Below are 19,361 nucleotides of genomic sequence, written 5' to 3'. Positions count from 1 at the left end.
CCGGGGTGGTGACACACACCTTTAATCCCAGCACTCAGAAGGCAGACGCAGATGGATCTCTGTGAGTTTGAGACCAGCCTGGTCTACGTTATCTATAACAGCCAGACTTTTATGGTAGGACCATGCCTTAAGAAACATAATGGTAGTAACAATGATGATAATGATGTATATTCATTTAGAAATTATAGGGCCACAGCTTTATTTTCAAATGAACAGGTTCTACAGTCCCAAGTGAATCGTTTCTCTCTGTTAACAGTCTTGCCTAAACTGGCACAGCTGACAAGGTTACCACCCTGTGCCCCCACGTTCCATCCACAGCAGCTGAGTTGCAGGAGAGTGCTCGCATTGCCACCACCCCGCCTGCAAACACTGCAGCTAAGTCACTACACAGGTGGTTCCCACTGCTATTCAAAAACCTCTGAGAGGGAAGAATAACCTCTCCTGAACTCCTGCAGAGGGATTAGTGACCACGCGTCAAAAACGTTTCCTTCTCAGCTCCCTCCCAAGATGGTTCAGCAGGTAAAAAGCACCTGCTTGCTGACTCTGAGTCCTGGAGAACCTGAACTTAGTTCCCATGGCCCACATGGTAGAGGGAGGGACTCTCCTGATGTCCACACACATGCAATGACGTCTGTGCCCACAAACATACAAAGATACAGAATGCATAAAAACTTCTAGGTTTCCTTTTGTAAAATAAAATCTAAGTTTTAAATTTTGTTTCTTACAGGCAGGCTTCAAGTGTTAGTCTTCATGAAGTGTTAAACGGTAGGCGAAGTATGCTAAGTGCTCAGAGGACAGAAATGACATTTTGTCAAAAGTTCTCACTATGCCTAACAAGACATGCAGAAACAGACGCTAGGGACGACCCGTCAGTCTGGATCAGAACCTTCATTTACACAGCTGAGTGCTGTGACGGCATTGGGAGGTGGAGGCAGGAAAATCAGAAGGCTATCCTGGGCTACATAGTGAGCTGCAGGCCAGCCTGGCATACGTGAGACTCCGTCTCAGAAAAGCAAAGTAACAAAAACCACCCCAAAAGTCTATACTTGCAGAAGCTGCTGTTGGTAAACACTTGAGATTTTTATCTTTGTAAGACCATGGTCCTGGAAAAGCAAAAATGCAGATCCTCTAGTAGCTAAAACGAAATGCCAAAGGGAAAGATTTCAAAGAAGAGTTGCCTGCTGTTTGGAGCATATGTCAAGGCTGGAGGCTGAGTTTTCGGACATAAATATGTACTTCCAGCCTGCTTTCCTTTGTACTCTTTATCCCTAAGTTCCAAGTATACAAGCTGGAGCAGGAAGCAGGCAAGAGAGAGACGAGAAAAATGCTATTCGAACAGCTAAATGAATCTCATATGAGGCCAGATTCCTTCCTCGAAGCAGAACTTGGTTTCACACGTTATAATTTCCTGCATCCCAGAACAGTGATGATACTGAATAACGCAAAATAGTTTCCAATTTCATTTTCATCTCTGCTTCCATTTCTCGGTACCCGCCCTATTCTTTGGTTTGCAGCTACACAAGATTCAGAAGCTTCCACATATTCTAACCACATTGAAAGAGAGACAAGAAAAGGAGTTCAAAATATACCCAGAAAATCTATATCTCTCCCACTCGTCTTTCTCACCAGTTTTTCTGTCTACAAATGCTAGAAAAGTTTCTTTGTTTTTAATAATGATACATAGGCTGAAGGGATGGCTCACTGGCTGCTCTCCCAGAGCATGGGAGTTTGATTCCCAGCACCCACGTGGGGGGGTCAAAACCATCCAGTCCCAGGGGATCCAACACCCTTCTAACCTTCACGGGCACCCACGGTGCAGACATAGATGCAAGCAAAACACCCATACTGTATAAAATAAAATAATACAACTTTTTAGAAAGAATAAATCTAGAAGGATCTAAATCATAATTAGAAATTCATGATAAGATATAGACTATACTCTCTGCCCTCTGGTCTGTAGAATTCAATCACGCTGCAGATGGCTAACTCGCACAGGCTAATATTCACAATCCCAGAAATGTTTTCTTTTGTTACCACCACAAAAGGATACGTGTTTGTTGTGAATTTTTCAGAGAGGGGTGAAAAACCAGTTGGAGTCTACTAAATTTTCCCAAACTTACATAGAAAGTGGAGAAAAAAACACCCCTAGCATTTTTCGTTTATGTGTATGGATGTTTTGCTTGCATGCATGCCTAGTGCCGGTGAGGGCCAGAAGAAGGTATCAGATCCTGTGGAACTAGAGTGACAGAAGGTTGTGAACTGTGGTGTGGGTGCCAGGACCTGAACCCAGGTCCTCTGGAAGAGCAGCCAGTGCTCTTAACCGCTGAGCCACCCCTAGTCCCACCATCTTCTGATGTAAGAATTCTTAAACTGATCTTGTGTGGGATCTTGGCTTTCCTTCTACTCCTAAGATCCAACAAAAAAGACTTAATTATTTCATAAAACTATTTTTAAGTCAATCATATTTTCAGGGTCTTACCTTGAGTTCCATTCGATCTTCTTGTCGATGCTAAGATTATTATAACCTGTAGAAACTTTGGCTGAAAACCAGTAACTTACAAAATGGAAAAGAACCTGGAAGAGGAGGAAGCTGCTACAAAGCGTGCCGATGACCACTTTGGTGTTGGCATCCATAGCTCTTCCACCTGCAGAGAGAAAGGACAGCTCTGAGTTGTTACTGCACGATAAGCCTATAATATTTTTTAAACTTTAACAAATATACATTTATTTTAGTATTTTAATAGAAATAAGAATATAAGGAAATTTCAATCCAAGGAAAACAAACAAGAAGTTGTGAGCCTCCAGTTTCTTCGCATTTACGATGTGTCAAGTGTCATACATTTGTTATTTAAAACAAAAAAAAATTTTTTTTTGAGACAGGGGTTCTCTGTGTAGCCCTGGCTGTCTTGTAGATCAGGCTGGCCTCAAACTCACAGAGATCCACCTGCCTGACTCCACAGTGCTGAGATTAAAGGTGTGCGCCTCCATGACTGTCACAAAAATACTTTAAGTACCTGAAAGGTACCCTATACCTTAAAGGTCTCCATATCATAAAAAAAAATCTAAACATTTTAACATCACAATTCAAACTTATCTTAGGAGTTTAACATTAGGAGAAAATTTTAATTACTACAATTGAAATTCTTCTTTTAATGACATTGTTTTAATTCTATTCAGGCAAATAGACTGATTTCTCTTTGACTCAATTTTCTCATCTAAAAACTGGGAGTTGATAGGGTAATTGCTAAAACATATTTAAATCCCAAATCACAGAACATTGCCCACAGTAACAAACAAACAAATAATAAATTACAAAGTTAAAAACTTATTACATTATGAGACACAATATTGAAGACAAAATTAAAATGTTACAAAGAAATAAATAATTAAAAAGAGCCATAGAGACTGAGAGATGGTTCAGCAGTGATGAGCCCTCACTAGTCTTGCAGAGGATCTGGGTTTAACTCTCAGCAACCCTATCTGGTGTCTTTTCAAGTATCTCCAATTTCAGGTCCAGTGTCTAATGCCCTCTTTGGGCCTCCACAGATACTGCACTACCATGCATAAACACACATGATATGCACAATTAAAAACAAGATTTTTAATCTTTTTTTTTTTTTTTTTGGTTTTTCAAGACAGAGTTTCTCTGTAGTATTGAACCATCCTAGAACTTGCTCTGTAGACCAGGCTGGCCTTGAACCCACAGAGATCCACCTGCTTCTGCCTCCAGAATGCTGGGATTAAAAGTGTGTGCTACCACTGCTCAGCTAAAAATCAAATAAATAAAGGAAAAACAAAACAAAAATCACATCACTGTGAATATTAAGTCATTGGTAATATTAACATTTTTCCATAGACCAAAAAGCTTCCTTTTTTTTTTAAAAAAAAAATCTCATTTACAAAAACTGTTTTGTTTTACTGTTTTTAAAAAAGGAGCTTTGGGTTGTAAGGACAGTTAGTGAAAAGAATAGCAATGTGCATACACACACACATATACACACACATACACACACACATACACACACACACATACACACACACACTTCAAGTATGTTTTCTGTGCTGCTGGGCACAGAAAGTCTTAAGGCCAGGCATAGTGGCACTGGTCTTCAATCCCAGCATCCAGGAGGCAGAAGCAGGTGGATATCAATGAGCTCCAGGTCATCTTGGTCTATACAGTAAGCTTCAGGACAGCCAGGGACATATAGCCATGTATATTCCTGAGACCCTGTCCTGGCGGGGGGTGGGTATCTTAGGTACACCCAGGCCAAAAAGTGCTAGGGCATGTGTGCATGTCCAGAAGCAGAGTGTTTCTGTCTTTGATGGGGCTGGTCCTCAGGGGAGAGGAAAATGAATCAATATATATTTTCAAGCTCCTAATTTGAAGAAATAAAGACACTTACTAAAGTCAATTCACCAGAGAAAGACCAAGTCATTGCCTGAGCTAGCAATAGCCCCACTTCATCCACTGCCAACCAGGACATCATAATTTGAATCAGTCTCCCATGGGGCTCCTTCTGACAGAATTCATATGTCTGGAATGAATTACGGCCCCCACCCTCTGTCACTGCCTTTCTATGGGTATATGCTTGGTGAAATTATTGACATTGCAATTCTTCTCTGTAAGACTCCATTAACTTTATTGCTCATTTGCTTTTTATCTCTTTTATTTCAATGTGTGCTTGACATTTAAAAAATTAGTTTGTGGCCTTTTAGCTTAGGCTTACTATTAACCAAATAATACATAAAAGTAAACTTTGTACATCAACTGAATGTGTTATCACTTGATTATGTGGGACATAAGGAAAAGCGCTTTCGAAAGGTAAAACAAACACAGCGCTGGCAGCCAGGTGGATGGCTAATTAAAGAGAATGGAATCAATGAGCAGAAGGTACTGAGAGTCTAAGCCAGCGGTTCTCAGCTGCGTGTCAGGGACTGTACAGCAGAGATCCTGTATATCCGATGTTTACATTACAATTACAGCAAGCCAACAGCTAACATTAAATTAAACGGAGAAAAACTCAAAGCCATCCCATTAAGATCAGGAACACGACAAGGATGTCTACTCTCTCCATACCTCTTCAATATAGTGCTTGAAGTTCTAGCAATAGCAATAAGACAGCATAAGGAGATCAAGGGGATTCATATTGGAAAGGAAGAAGTTAAGCTTTCGTTATTTGCAGATGATATGATAGTATACATAAGCGACCCCAAAAATTCTACCAAAGAACTCCTACAGCTGATAAACACCTTTAGTAATGTGGCAGGATACAAGATCAACTCCAAAAAATCAGTTGCCTTCCTATACACTAAGGATAAGGAAGCAGAGAGGGAAATCAGAGAAGCATCACCTTTCATGATAGCCACAAATAGCATAAAATATCTTGGGGTAACTCTGACCAAGGAAGTGAAAGATCTATTTGACAAGAACTATAAGTCTTTGAAGAAAGAAATTGAAGAAGACACCAGAAAATGGAAAGACCTCCCTTGCTCTTGGATTGGGAGGATCAACATAGTAAAAATGGCAATTCTACCAAAAGCAATCTATAGATTCAATGCAATCCCCATCAAAATCCCATCAAAATTCTTCACTGATCTGGAGAAGACAATAATCAACTTTATATGGAAAAACAAAAAACCCAGGATAGCCAAAACAATCTTATACAATAAAGGATTGTCTGGAGGCATTACCATCCCTGACTTCAAACTCTATTACAGAGCTACAGTATTGAAAACAGCTTGGTATTGGCATAAAAACAGAGAAGTCGACCAATGGAATCGAATAGAAGACCCTGACTTTAACCCACAAACCTAGGAACACCTGATTTTCGATAAAGGAGCTAAAAGTATACAATGGAAAAAAGAGAGCATCTTCAACAAATGGTGCTGGCAAAACTGGATGTCAATCTGTAGAAGAATGAAAATAGATCCATATCTATCACCATGCACAAAACTCAAGTCCAAATGGATTAAAGACCTCAATATCAGTCCGAACACACTGAACCTGATAGAAGAGAAAGTGGGAAGTACTCTACAGCACATGGGCACAGGAGACCACTTCCTACGTATAACCCCAGCAGCACAGACACTAAGGGCATCATTGAATAAATGGGATCTCCTGAAACTGAGAAGCTTCTGTAAAGCAAAGGACACTGTCACTAAGACAAAAAGGCAACCCACTTACTGGGAGAAGATTTTCACCAACCCCGCAACTGACAAAGGTCTGATCTCCAAAATATATAAAGAAATCAAGAAACTAGACCGTAAAAGGCTAATCAACCCAATTATAAAATGGGGCATTGAGCTGAACAGAGAATTCTCAACAGAAGAACTTCAAATGGCCAAAAGACACTTAAGGTCATGCTCAACTTCCTTAGCGATCAGGGAAATGCAAATCAAGACAACTTTAAGATACCATCTTACACCTGTCAGAATGGCTAAAATAAAAAACACCAATGATAGCCTTTGCTGGAGAGGTTGTGGAGAAAGGGGTACACTACCCATTGCTGGTGGGAATGCAAACTTGTGCAACCACTTTGGAAAGCAGTGTGATGGTTTCTCAGGAAATTCGGGACCAACCTACCCCTGGATCCAGCAATACCACTCTTGGGAATATACTCAAGAGAGGCCCTATCATACAACAAAAGTATATGCTCAACTATGTTCATGGCAGCATTGTTTGTAATAGCCAGAACCTGGAAACAACCTAGATGCCCTTCAACGGAAGAATGGATGAAGAAAGTATGGAATATATACATATTAGAGTATTACTCAGCAGTAAAAAACAAGGACTTCTTGAATTTTGCATACAAATGGATGGAAATAGAAAACAGTATCCTTGGGTGAGGTAAGCCAGACCCAAAAAGAGGAACATGGGATGTACTCACTCATATTTGGTCTCTAGCCATAAATAAAGGACATTGAGCTTATAATTCATGTTCCTAGAGAAGCTAAATAAGAAGGTGAATCCAAAGACAAATACATAGGCATCCTCATGAATATTAACCTTCATCAGGCGATGAAAGGAGACACAGACAGAGACCCACATGGGAGCACCGGACAGAAATCTCAAGGTCCAAATCAGGAGCAGAAGGAAACGGAGCACGAGCAAGGAACTCAGGACCACGAGGGGTGCACCCACACACTGAGACAATGGGGATGTTCTATCGGGAACTCACCAAGGCCAGCTGGCCTAGGTCTGAAAAAGCATGGGATAAATCCGGACTAGCTGAACATAGCGGACAATGAGGACTACGGAGAACTCAAGAACAATCGCAGCTGGTTTTTGATCCTACTGCACGTACTGGCTTTGGGGGAGCCTAGGCAGTTTGGATGCTCACCTTACTAGACCTGGAAGGAGGTGGGCGGTCCTTGGGCTTCCCACAGGTCAGGGAGCCCTGATTGCTCTTAGAGCAGATGAGGGAGGGGGACTTAATCGGGGGAGGGGGAGGGAAATGGGAAGCGGTTGCGGGGAGGAGGCAGAAATCCTTAATAAATAAATAAATTTAAAAAAAAAGAATGAGAAAAAAAAACAATTCACAACAGCAGAAAAATCACAGTTAGGAAGCAGCAACAGAATAATTTTACGGTTGGGGTCACCACAACACGAGGGACTGTATTAAAGGGTCGCAGCATTAGGGAGGTTGAGGACCACTGCCCTCAGCTCAGCTGTGAGGTGATTTGCCTGAAGGCTTGGGCTGCTGGCCCTGGAGCATGCGCTGCTGGCAGACTTTTGTTAAAATACAATGTACACACGAGCACTTCTTAAATGTTTACTAAAAGGTATCGTAAAACTTAGCATACATTACCAGGTCTGTGAACTGTTCCTTTACTGATACACTAAATAAAACATTCCAACAATTCACCATTAAGAAACGCAGTATGGGGCCAGGCATGGCAATGTGCGCCCTTACTCCCAGTAGTCCGGCCTCTAATCTCAGCAATAGGGAGGCAGGGATAGAGACATTTCTGTGAGTTCAAGGCCAGCCTGGTCTATATAAAAGGACCCCCCCCCCCCCCCCCGTCTCAAAAGAAAAAAGGAAGAAAGAGAAAAAAATGCAGTATGGACTCAAAGGTGACTCAGGGTAAAGGTACTTGCACCAAACCTGACAACCAAGCTCCAACCCTGGGATCCACAGGGTGTAAGGAAAGAACCGATTCCCAAATTGTCCTCTGACCGCTACATGCATACTTTGATGCACACGTGTGTGCACGTGCGCACACACACGCACACACATAAAATAAATATAATCTTTAAAAATATACTATTTCCCCCAAGCCTTAGATTTTGTGGATCATTTGTTATATATTTGGATATATATGGATGAATGTTATATATTTTTAAAAGGCTTACTATTTTACGTGTATTAGTATTTTGCCTGCATGTATGCACACTCAATGCATGCCTGGTGCCTGCAGAAGAAGGCAGTGGATCTCCTGGAACTGGAGCTATGGAAGGTTGTGAGTTGTCATGTGGGTGCTGAGATTAGAACCCAGGTCCTCTCCAAGGATAGCAAGCGTTTTTAGCTGATGAGTTATCTCTCCAACCCCCAGTGGTTTATATTTTCAACAGACTTGTTTTCTGTTTCTTGGGTTAGACAATGAAAAAGATTTCTTTGCCAAAAAAAAGTTTCATTTGTAACTAAACAAAGAACACCATATATTCAAGCTGTGACTTCTATTAAAGGCTCAGCAAACAGAAGCTAATTAAATTGTTCTACTCTCAGCTCTGCTTCTTAATAAGCAGCTGCTTGCTTAATCAGTCATGCCAAACCAAGGACTCACCTAGATGATTACAAGTGCCCCGTCCCCCCAAGAAAACTAAGGCCTCTTGGTAGAAGCAATTGCACCTGTTTGTTCACTTCGGGTGCCTGAATCAGACAGCAGAAAGGCAAAAACAGACAGAGAAAATGATTCCTAATATCCGCCTAGATAAAGGCCCTTCGAGGGCTTGGCATTCGCTAAGCACAGGCGAGCACAGGCAGCACAGACCGCAGAAGCAGCAAGCCTCATTCCCGCTCCTCTACACTACACGTGGCCCGCAGCTGTTAGGAAGCTGGGAAGCCGGCCTAGTGGGAGCTGGCCTAGAAAAGGCAACTGAAAACAGATAGGAGAAATGAACGAGATTGTTAAGAAATGAATTCTACCATATAATTAGCTGTCTGGATTTACAGGAATTGTGGACGCTAAAGAAACTTCCACCATCTTGCTGAGTATGACGATGCTTGCTGGTCCTCTGCCAGCCAACTTTCAGGAGTTGTGTCTTAGATCAGAGCAAGCCTAGACCTCTCCCCCACTATGAAAGCCCTCCTTCCTCCTCCTGCAGGACACTCCCTCTGAATTTGGGATGCATGGCCCAGGAAACAGCAGAAAGAGCCGGTTGGGGCTTCACTTCAGAACCAACAATGCCTCCTACACTCATCACTTGTAGGCTACCTACCAGGCGCGCTGTTGGGGTTCGGAATGCTAAATGGGAGAGGTTTGTGCGCCAGCAGGGAGGCAAGGATATCTATTAAAAATCCCAGAGTTCAGGGAGCTATGGGATGCTGCTCCTTGCTCACTGGGCATTAATACCTAGCAGAGATAGTGCATAGTGAAGAGATAGCCAATAGTATTCAAAGACTTGAACAAAAGAGGCTAGTAAAGAAAGACGACATTCTCTGTGTATCCGTGTGTGGGCAGGTAGGTATGCAGAGGCCAGGAGACAACTTTTGGGTGTCATACATCAGGACCATCTTCCCTGGTTGTGTTTGTTTTTTGAGACATGCTCTCTCATTGGCCTAAGTAATCTACCCTAGCTAGCCAGTGAGCTTCAGGGGTCTGCCTGTCTCTTGACTACCAGAACTGATTTTTTTTTTCCTCTTTAATCATGGGTTCTGAGAACCAAACTTAGGTCCACATGTTTGTCTGGTAAGCACTTTACCAGGCAAGAGCCATCCTCCTGCCCAATACTCCAACTCTCCTTTCCCTCAGTTCATCATTCCCTTGTAAGTGCAGGGACTTCTGAGGGATGATGTCTGAACCACCAATGCTGTTCCCAGCAGGGATGCCCATAGGAAGCAATGCCGTGACCTTAAAGGGGTACGGGATAGGGCTGTGTGTCTTTAAGAGCAACAGGGCAGAAGGAAGCAGAGAACAATGTCTCACTCATGCTTAGCATTCCTTTTCCATCCCTAGCTAGCTCCCTTCCCTGGGATACAGACGCCAGCAAATCTCCAGCTGTGCTTGTCTCCTAACAGACGTATTTCTTCCCATTTCACAAGAAAATGAAGGCTACCCAGCACAAACTCTCTTAACTTGACACTGTTCACTGCCTCCTTTTACCCTGGACCACCTCTCTGCACACTGGAGAGTCTGCCTGGTTAGAAATTCCTCACTCCCAATGCAGCTCTCCTTCCGTGCAGCTCCAGTACTCCCCACTGCACGGGGGGGGGGGGGGGGGGGGGTGCTCCGTATGGGATCACACAGGTCCCATGCCCCTATCTGGCCCAAGATGAACTAAGCCTAAAGCAGCCCTTCCTCCCTAGTGTCACTCCCACGAGTGGCAAAATGGCCAATTCTAAGGGACTGGAGGTTAACAATGAAAAGCAACTTGATTCCAGAAGGTTCCAAACCCTTCTCAGGATGGATTTATGGCTAACTTGAAAACAATGTGAGGGGGCTGGAGAGATGGCTCAGTGGTTAAGAGCATTGCCTGCTCTTCCAAAGGTCCTGAGTTCAATTCCCAGCAACCACATGGTGGCTCACAACCATCTGGAAGGAGGTCTGGTGCCCTCTTCTGGCCTGTAGACATACACACAGACAGAATATTGTATACATAATAAATAAATAAATATTTAAAAAAAAACAATGTAACTGGCTAGCAAAACTTGGAGCTGCACATTCATCTAAGAACAGAGCGACTTGAGAGCCAGCTCCTACTGGTGTAGAAGGCTTTCACACCATGTCAGTAAGTACATTTTGGAAAACAACTATCTGCTAATGACTTAATTAGCATGAAACACGCAGCAGTGAACACGGTGTATACACTGGGTCATACAAAGAACTGGATTTCTCTCCTAGCTGACATGATGACTCCCAGTCACAAGGGAAAAATGCGGTAAGATACACTTCAGAAACCGGAATGGAGAAAGAGTGAGAGAGAGCCTTAATATTGCAAGTGGCACAAGTCAATGTGAGATATAATAAATAAATCATGCACAAGGAAACAAACCTCAGACATAATGGGACCAGGAAAGATACACCTTTCTGTCAAAATATGTGCAGCCTTTTACTCAGAATAAATCACGTAGTAAAGAACTATTACAGTTGTGTAAATAAAATAGTGGTCTTTAGAAATATACCACACTGTCAAGAGTTAACGGGCTTTGGAAGGAGATTTCTCAAACAGGACTTGAGAAGAACTGGGAGTGTAGCTCAGATGGTTAGAGGCCTTGCCTAGCATGATAAAGCCATGCTTTCTAAACCAAGCTTGACCTAATCTCAATTTCCTCATCTCATGCTGGGCATAACAGCAAACCTTACATGGCTCTCACGGGAGAATTATGCTCCTAAGGGGGCTAGGAGCAATGGGTCCCACTCAGTAGCTCCTGTTCCCACCACTGTCCATCAGTCTACAGAAAAGGAAATCCAAGGGACTGGCGTCACTCCAGCCAAGAGAGATTAATACCTCTGCCAACCACACCTGGCCCTGAACTCATCCCTGTTTTATCACTAGAAATGCCAGTGGTACCCACTGCAAAGTGTCTTCACCATGCTACCACAATTCCTTCCAGCCACCAGACCCAGCCCATCCACGGGGTTCCCTGGAACTGCTGCTCCACAGAATCCAGTACCACATCCTTGGTGTCTCTTCCAAGCCCCTGAGGACATCCTCTTTCTTCTCCTACAGCGCTTAGTGTAGTCTGCTCTCACACTTTCCTCTGAGATGTGGTCCAGGAACCTCCTTTGCTCACCCTCTCTCCGTCCCCCACCCTCTTCTCATTTGTACCTTCTTTTCACCTTCTAAATACTTCCTGCTACTCAGAGCCACTGGCCCCAACCCACTCATGTCCTTAAGCCTGTCATCATCCTGAGTAACTTCCTGTCCATCTAGATGGCCCGGCACCTTTGACCACTCAACCAAGCACAGACTCCAGGCTTCACCATCCTTTACCAACATCGTGTGCCTCCTAAATTGTGTTTAAGTATCTTCTCTGCTCACCTCAGCTTCCTTTCCTTCAGCATTGTTCTAAATTACACTTCCACATCCTCGATGTCTCACCTTTCCTTTACCCCGACAGCCTTCTTACCTTTATTAACTTCTGTCTTTAATCAGCTGTAGGCGTGTCCAAACCTTTGACATTCTGACACATTATGATGTTGTCATCTACACAGTTCATAACTGAAAAGCCCATAACTGAGTTACAAACAAAAAAAAAAATCACCACACACACACAAAACACCACTACCTTTGTGCTTTAAAATAAGCTTCTGATTTTCTAGTGGCTGTACACTGGACAATGGACACACTTGGGAGCCCATCTTTTCAGTAATAACCTTATTAATACCCTCCACCTCTCTTCTGTTGTCAGCAGCTGGCAAAGTCCAAACTCTGGATACGCCCAGTTATCAACTCAGCAATGAGTCCTGAATGACAGCACTGTTGAAGGCCACTGTGGTGGCCTGAATAAGAAATGTACCCCGAAGTCTCAGGCGTCTGAACACTCGATCCCCAGCTGGTGGCTCTGTTAGTGAGATTTAGGAGGTGTGCCCCTGCTGAGGAAGTGTCACTAGAGTTCTGCAGTTCTCTCTCTGCTTCACGCTTGTGGTTCAAATGTGAGCTCTGGCACCTGCTCCAGCCGCCATGCCCAACACCTGCTGCCCTTATGCCCCCATCAAAGTGGACTGTACCCCTCCGGAATAATGAGCTGAAATAAACTCTTCTCTACTGTAGGAAGCTGCCTTAGTCATGGTGTTTTATCACTGCAGAGAAAGGCGATTAATACAGCAGAAACCAGAGAGCATGTAATAAATGATCCAAGGCCCAAACAGTCCTCTTCACTGCCCTGCACACGAACACACTGCCTTGGCCTGCTAATCTCACGTTTCACAGTGAAATTTCCAAGCCTCTAACTATCCACTCCCCTTACAGCAGATAACTCCAGCCTCCTACAGAAAAATAAAAAACAGAATCCAAGCTACGGAAATCTTCAGTATCCTGTTGCCAACCGTACAGAACACTTGCGTCAGCTGCCCTGCCTGCCTGCCTGAAGCCGCCTCTTTGAGTACTTTGGAGCCACCCCTTCAGGCCTCCTTGGGAGCCCTCTGATCCCCGCTATCCTTTATTTCCTCCCCCTCAACTGGCTATCTTAGCTTTTCTTTTTTTATTATATTCTAATTAATTCATTTTGTGTGTACATATGTAAATATATGTAGGCACACACATGCCACACATGAGTAGAGGTCAGAGGTCAGAGGACACCTTGCAGAGAAATCATTTCCCTCCTTCTCCCCTGCAGGTCCTGAGACTGATTCTGGGAGGTCCTCAGGCTTGGTAGCAGGCACCTTCAGCCTATAGGGGTCAGGTTGGTCCCTACATTAGCTTTTTCAAATGTTCCGATCTCCAGTAAAAACAAATACCAACAGATCCAATGCCTCTTCCTGATTCTGTGAGTTCATATTGTCACCTTGACAGGATCTAGAATCACCTTGGAGATAAACCTCTAAGCACATCTGAGGAAATTTGTAGACAGGGTTAATAAAGGTGGGAAGAGCCACCTTAAATGTGGGAAGAACCACCTTAAATGTGGAAAGAACCACCTTAAAAGTGGACTATGCCACTTACTGAATAAAAAGGAGAAAGTGAGCTGAGCACTGGCTTCATCTCTTGGCAAATTAGCTTGGATTTGCCCCAGGAGGAGCCTTCAAAGGGTGCAGCTCCTGCCCTCGGGGCACCTCTTCTAGGGTGTCTCCTTAATCAGGCCAATCTAACACGTTATCTTTGCTTGCCTACAACCTTAAATCCCCTCCTCTCCATACCACAGGGCACATCTTCCCTTTCTCCGGCTTCCTGACAAGGGCTGCAATGCAACCAGGTTCTTCACACTTCTGCCACCATGCCTTTCCCATCGGGATGACTATAGGCCTGAATAAACTCTATTCCCCTAAGCTGCTTGTGCCTGGTATTTATACAGCAGAGAGACATAACCAGTACAACTTGCCTTTCCTCAGCTTTCTCTCCCACTCCACTTCCCTGCTTGCATTCTCTTGCTCGACCCACCCCTTTATAAAGTTCTAGAAAGGGGCTGGAGAGATGGCTCAATGGTTAAGAGCATTGCGTGCTCTTCCAAAGGACCTGAGTTCGATTCCCAGCAACCACATGGTGGCTCACAACCATCTGTAATGGGATCTGGTGTCCTCTTCTGGCCTACAGACATATATGCAAAACAGAATAGTGTGTCCATAATAAATAAATAAATATTTTAAAAAAACCCAAAGTTCTAGAAAGGCTTCCATTCGTGTGCCATCATTTCCCACCTCACTTTCAACCCTCACATCCTCATCCCGTCCTCATCACTGACACTAGCCATTGCTGGTGGCCAACATGGACTCCCTAAATTGACAGCCCTCTGATTTGCCTCGCTAGGTGATTCCTGAGGTACATGGAGCTGACTACTTCTCGTCCTTATTGCACAGGGTCTTGAAGCCATCTCAAACCAGCTCAAAGAGTCACCTCAGTGTCCACTGCTTCCAGCATCTTCCACTCTGCTAGCAAACCCCATCTACCATAAAGGCCTATGGATTTTACTCCTTAAATAGCTTTCAAAAAGATCTATTTTTTCCTCTAGCTACCTCGCCACTTTTCTGGCACACATCCACCCTGCTCTCCTTACTATGAAGGGCTGGAGGGCTCAGGGGAATCTCTTGTGAGTATCTAGTTATATCACTTCTAAGCCTATCATCAAAACCCTTATTTCCCAGTGCTCTCCAAGGAAGGCTCTGCCTTCCCCAGGCTCATCAGGCACTCGCCAGCACTTGCAGCTTTTCCAGCCGGATGACCCTCCTCCCTCCAGGCCTTTGCACACCCTATTCCCCAACTCCCAACTCTGCTCCCATACTCCCAGTTTAACTCTGTGGCTCATCAGCAAACAGGACCACCCTCACTTCCCCGTGGAAGGCTTCTCTGAATTTTACCCACAGTCCTTTATAGCTGCAACTCTAACAAATGTGTGTACCATAAGGCTGCAAGGCTAGCCATGCTTCCTCACTACATCTAACATAAGGGAGGCCAGGAGCAGATGGCATGCGCTCAATGTCTGTTAATAATGTTCACAGACATTCATACTCGTCTTGATCCTCTCATTGTTTAATATATTTTTATGTAGTCTTTGAGAATTTCATGCTCCCATACATATTTCTCTCATATTCACCGTCTCCCTGCCTCCATCCATTCCTAGATCTCCCCATATATAAGTGTGTGCAGCCTTCTCCCAACTTCATGCCCTTTTTTAAATAACCCACAGAGCTCAATTGAGCAGTCCACATCCTGATCAACCTACCAACGTCCTTCCAAAAACCACACACCCCTAAAGAAAACTATCTCATCCCCAGCAGCCACCAACTGTCAACAGCTCTTCATCAAGGGTTGGGGGCTCATGAGCCCCTCTCATTCATGCTGGAAGACATTCCCATTTTGATAAGTGACTTCTGTTCTGCGAATACTTTACCAATTACCATCTACTTTTCTAAATTGGCAGCCCAGCTGGTACAGCGTAAACATATGTTGACTTTGAAAAGATCTCACTTCTAAATGTGTCTAAAAGCAGAGTGCCAATAAAGATGAATTAATACTGCTATAATATTTTCTACCTTTAATTTCTTCCATCCAACATACGGTATGATTCAAAACTTTCACATATACATACAACAATCTGCACTATGTTCTTAAAGTCTTATCAACTGTCTGACTAATAATGTAGAGTTATTTACCATTCCAAGGGCCTAACATTGTAGGACTTAATCAACTGTAAGTCATTTGTAAATGAACATGCAAATGAGAAAAGATGAGCTACTTACCCAGCCCAACAAACTAGAAACCTACTTAAAGCTGAGGAGTAGAGGTTCCTGGCTCATTGTAGGATCTGTGTAAATGCTGATAAAATGTCCATAACTGATGGGAGCACGACGAATTCTAGCTGTTCTTAATAAAACCCGGAGTCAGATATTAGGGGAAGAAAGCTGAAGGATCAGAGAAGCAGAGCGGCCACCAGGGAGACCTTTTACCTCTCCCAATGCTCAGACTGAAGGGACGATCCTGTCTCAGACTGTCTTCTCAGATGGTGTCCTCAGACCCCATCTTCAGACTGCAGGGGCATCCTCAGTCTGCACTGAGCTCTTGTCTCCTAACCGCCTTATATTCCTCTCTCTGCCCAGCCATATCACTCCTGTCTCCACCTCCTTAGTGCTGGGATTCAAGGCGTGGGATCCCAAGTGCTGGGATCACCTTTGTGTGAGCTCCGTTTCTTTTAGACAGATTCAACCTAGTGTAGCCCAGGGTGGCCTTGAACTAAGAGACCCCTCTGCTGGCCTCCTAGAGTCCTGGGACTAACGGTGTCTGCCACCACTCCCTGGCCTCTAGTGGCTTAACTCTGGGCTCTGATCTTCAAGCAAGCTTTATTTGTTAAAACACAAACAAAACATCTCTCACAGGTTTTACAATGTCTGGGCAAAGAACAGCTGTACACCACACTTTTCATGCCTGGAGAAACTGGCAAGCATTTGGGCAACTACACACAAACATCTCAGCTAACTGTGGTTACAGGTTTATTTTCTTTTAATTTTTAACTTTTATGGGGTATTTGGGATTGATTCTCATATATGCAGAACAACTGCTCTACCACTGAGCTACATCCCTAACAAGGACAGAGTCTCGCTAAGTTGCTCTTGCTGGCTTTAAACTCACTCATTCTGGCTTCGGTCTCCCAAGTAACTAGGATTACTGATGTAGGCCACCGGCACTAGACTGTTATTATTTTATGTTTAATAGATGTTTTGCCAGTAGTCTGTGTGCCATGTGCACGCCTGGTGCCCAAGGGAATCAGAAGAGGATATCCAAGCCCTTGGAAGTAGAGTTGAGAAAAGTTGTGAGCTAACAATGTAGGTGCTAGGAATAAAGCAGCCAGTGCTCTTCACAGCTAAAGGGTTCCTCTTAACTCCTTGCTTTGTTAATTTTAAATTATGACCTGGTGGGCATATGAAAAAGTTAGGAGAATTACAAGTTCATCAAATGTCTCCTTTTCCTGTTCTGAGCATCAAGCTCATGAACGATCATGATCATAGCTATTAAAGTCTGCAGGGCATACCAACAGCAGGCAACCCATTCTAATAGATTCTCTAATAGCCGTGTGTGTGTGTGTGTGTGTGTGTGTGTGTGTGTGTGTGTGTATTTCGTGGTGTGCAGGTGAGTTCGAAGGACAATCCTATAAACCACTGCCTGTCAGGAACGAACGTGTTCTAAAGAGACAGGGATTTTCCCTCTTTGGCTAATCAGACTGTGTGAGGAAAAAACCTAAGAAATTTAGTAACTCCTTTCCTGCTGACAGGAAATGGAGGATGGCCTGGGGGCATTCAGGAAAGGAACCTGCCTCAAGGAGAGTCAAAATTTGTCAAGTGACCCTTTGGGAAGACTCTGAGGAGACAGTGGAGGGCAAGAGACCATGCCTTGGGAGACTGCTCCCAGTGCCCACCTCTTGCTAGTTAAGCCCCACCCTCCTGTCAGAAACTCCTGGAGAAGGACTGGGGAGCTCACTGGATCTCTGTCCCTCTTCCCAATGTGGTCACACTGAACAAATCTTCTCCTGCTTCCCACTATTAATTTGGCTCCTTTAATTGGCTTACTGGGATGGGTGGCCAAACCTGGAATGTTGGAGTATGGGCTGTGACCCCTAAGTCTGGTAACAATGTTCCAACCTTTCTGTCCCCAGCAGCATGTAACAGAATTCAAGTCAAAAACAAACTTCAGTTCTGCCTGCTACAGACCCTGGCAACGAATACTTAACGTTTGTTTTCATGATAACAAAGCATAACACATCTCACATATATATGATGTCATATATGTATACACACTCATATACATATATGATATATATTTGTACATTTCTAACCTGGCTTTTCTTTACCTCACAATTCTATGTAATAATTACAAGCACAGGAGGCCAGGACAGGAAGGAAGCACATATATTCCCTAATTGAGGCTCTGTACGGATCACCCATAGAGAGAAACTACACAGCAGTGGAGGCCTCACCCTTGCATCACAGGGCAGAGAACTCTTGACAATTCCTATCTCTACTAAACATCTCTTTAACCAAAGATTTCGCCTTATCTGATAAAATCTTGTCTCTCTGCTTCTGCTTTTAAGGCCTCTAGGATATTGCTGGCTCGCTGCTCAGTGCAGAGCTCCTGTGGCCACTGCTGTTCTTTTCCACTCTTGTTAGGAGAGACCAGCAGTGACTCTGCGGCTCAGGAGTGACGCCAGGCAAAGTCTGAATTTCTTGAAATCCTCCTGCCTCGGCTTCCCAAGTGCTAATATTTCAGGGAGGTCTTCCTTGCTGTAGTTTATTTTCGAAGGGAAGGGGTTTCTGATAAAGATTCTTCTCGTGGAGCCCCTTAGTCCACGCCAAAGAGGCGTGACACAGCAAGTGTAGGTTCCCCATCTCCTTAGTTTCTCGCTGAGAATCCCTGCGCCCTCTGACGAGGTTTTCTTTTCATTACAGGGTTATTAATTGGATTTTAACCACCTGTATTCATAGCTTCCTCAACTGCCTTGAGAATTTGTATATGCTTCAGTTTGGGGTACTGTGTTGTCGTAATATGAGTGGCGGGGCTGCATCCCCAGCACCCCGGCCACCTGCTAGATTATGCCCGAAATAACAACACACAAACTGTATTCATTTAAATACTGCTTGGCCCATTCTATCTAGCCTCTTCTCGGCTAACTCTCACACCTGGACTAGCTCATTTCTAATAATCAATGTAGCCCACGAGGTGGCTTACCAGGGAAGTTTCTAGCCTACATCCATCCTGGGTTGGAGCTTCATCGCGTGCGCCAGGGAGAGGGGAGCAAGCCTCTGCTCCAGAGAGCAGAGCTGTCGAGTCTCAGCTCACTTCCTCTTCCTCCCAGCATTCTGTTCTGTTTACTCCTCCCACCTATGTTTTAACCTATGAGGGCCAAGCAGTTTCTTTATTGCTTAACCAATGAAATCAACAGATTGATATATGACACTCCCACACCACTGTGTTGTTGTAGATGGGGTGTTTGCTGTTTTGTTCTGTTTTGCTTTGCTTGTTTTCAGCACTCAGGACTAAACTAGAGCCTTCTTAG

The 19,361-nt window shown here is 44.0% G+C and overlaps 1 protein-coding gene across 4 annotated transcripts in view; it reads right to left on the bottom strand.

The window, feature by feature from the left end:
• LOC121443043 (TLC domain-containing protein 4) overlaps window positions 1-19,361 on the bottom strand; it is a 53,204-nt gene that overhangs the window by 21,273 nt on the left and 12,570 nt on the right. For all 4 annotated transcript variants that reach the window (XM_041644820.1, XM_041644943.1, XM_041644877.1 and 1 more), the window contains exon 2: window positions 2,480-2,645. In XM_041644820.1, coding sequence (XP_041500754.1) covers window positions 2,480-2,634 — 155 coding nt within the window. In that variant the 5' untranslated portion in view covers window positions 2,635-2,645. The remainder of the gene's footprint in view (window positions 1-2,479; window positions 2,646-19,361) is intronic.

The sequence above is a fragment of the Microtus oregoni genome, unplaced genomic scaffold (genome assembly GCF_018167655.1).
Source record: "Microtus oregoni isolate MIOR12 unplaced genomic scaffold, Mior012 000000F_ref0000247, whole genome shotgun sequence".
NCBI classification, from domain to species: domain Eukaryota; kingdom Metazoa; phylum Chordata; class Mammalia; order Rodentia; family Cricetidae; genus Microtus; species Microtus oregoni.
The sequence above is the reverse complement of the archived record's forward strand: the minus strand, read 5'-3'. Positions and strand labels throughout refer to the sequence as shown.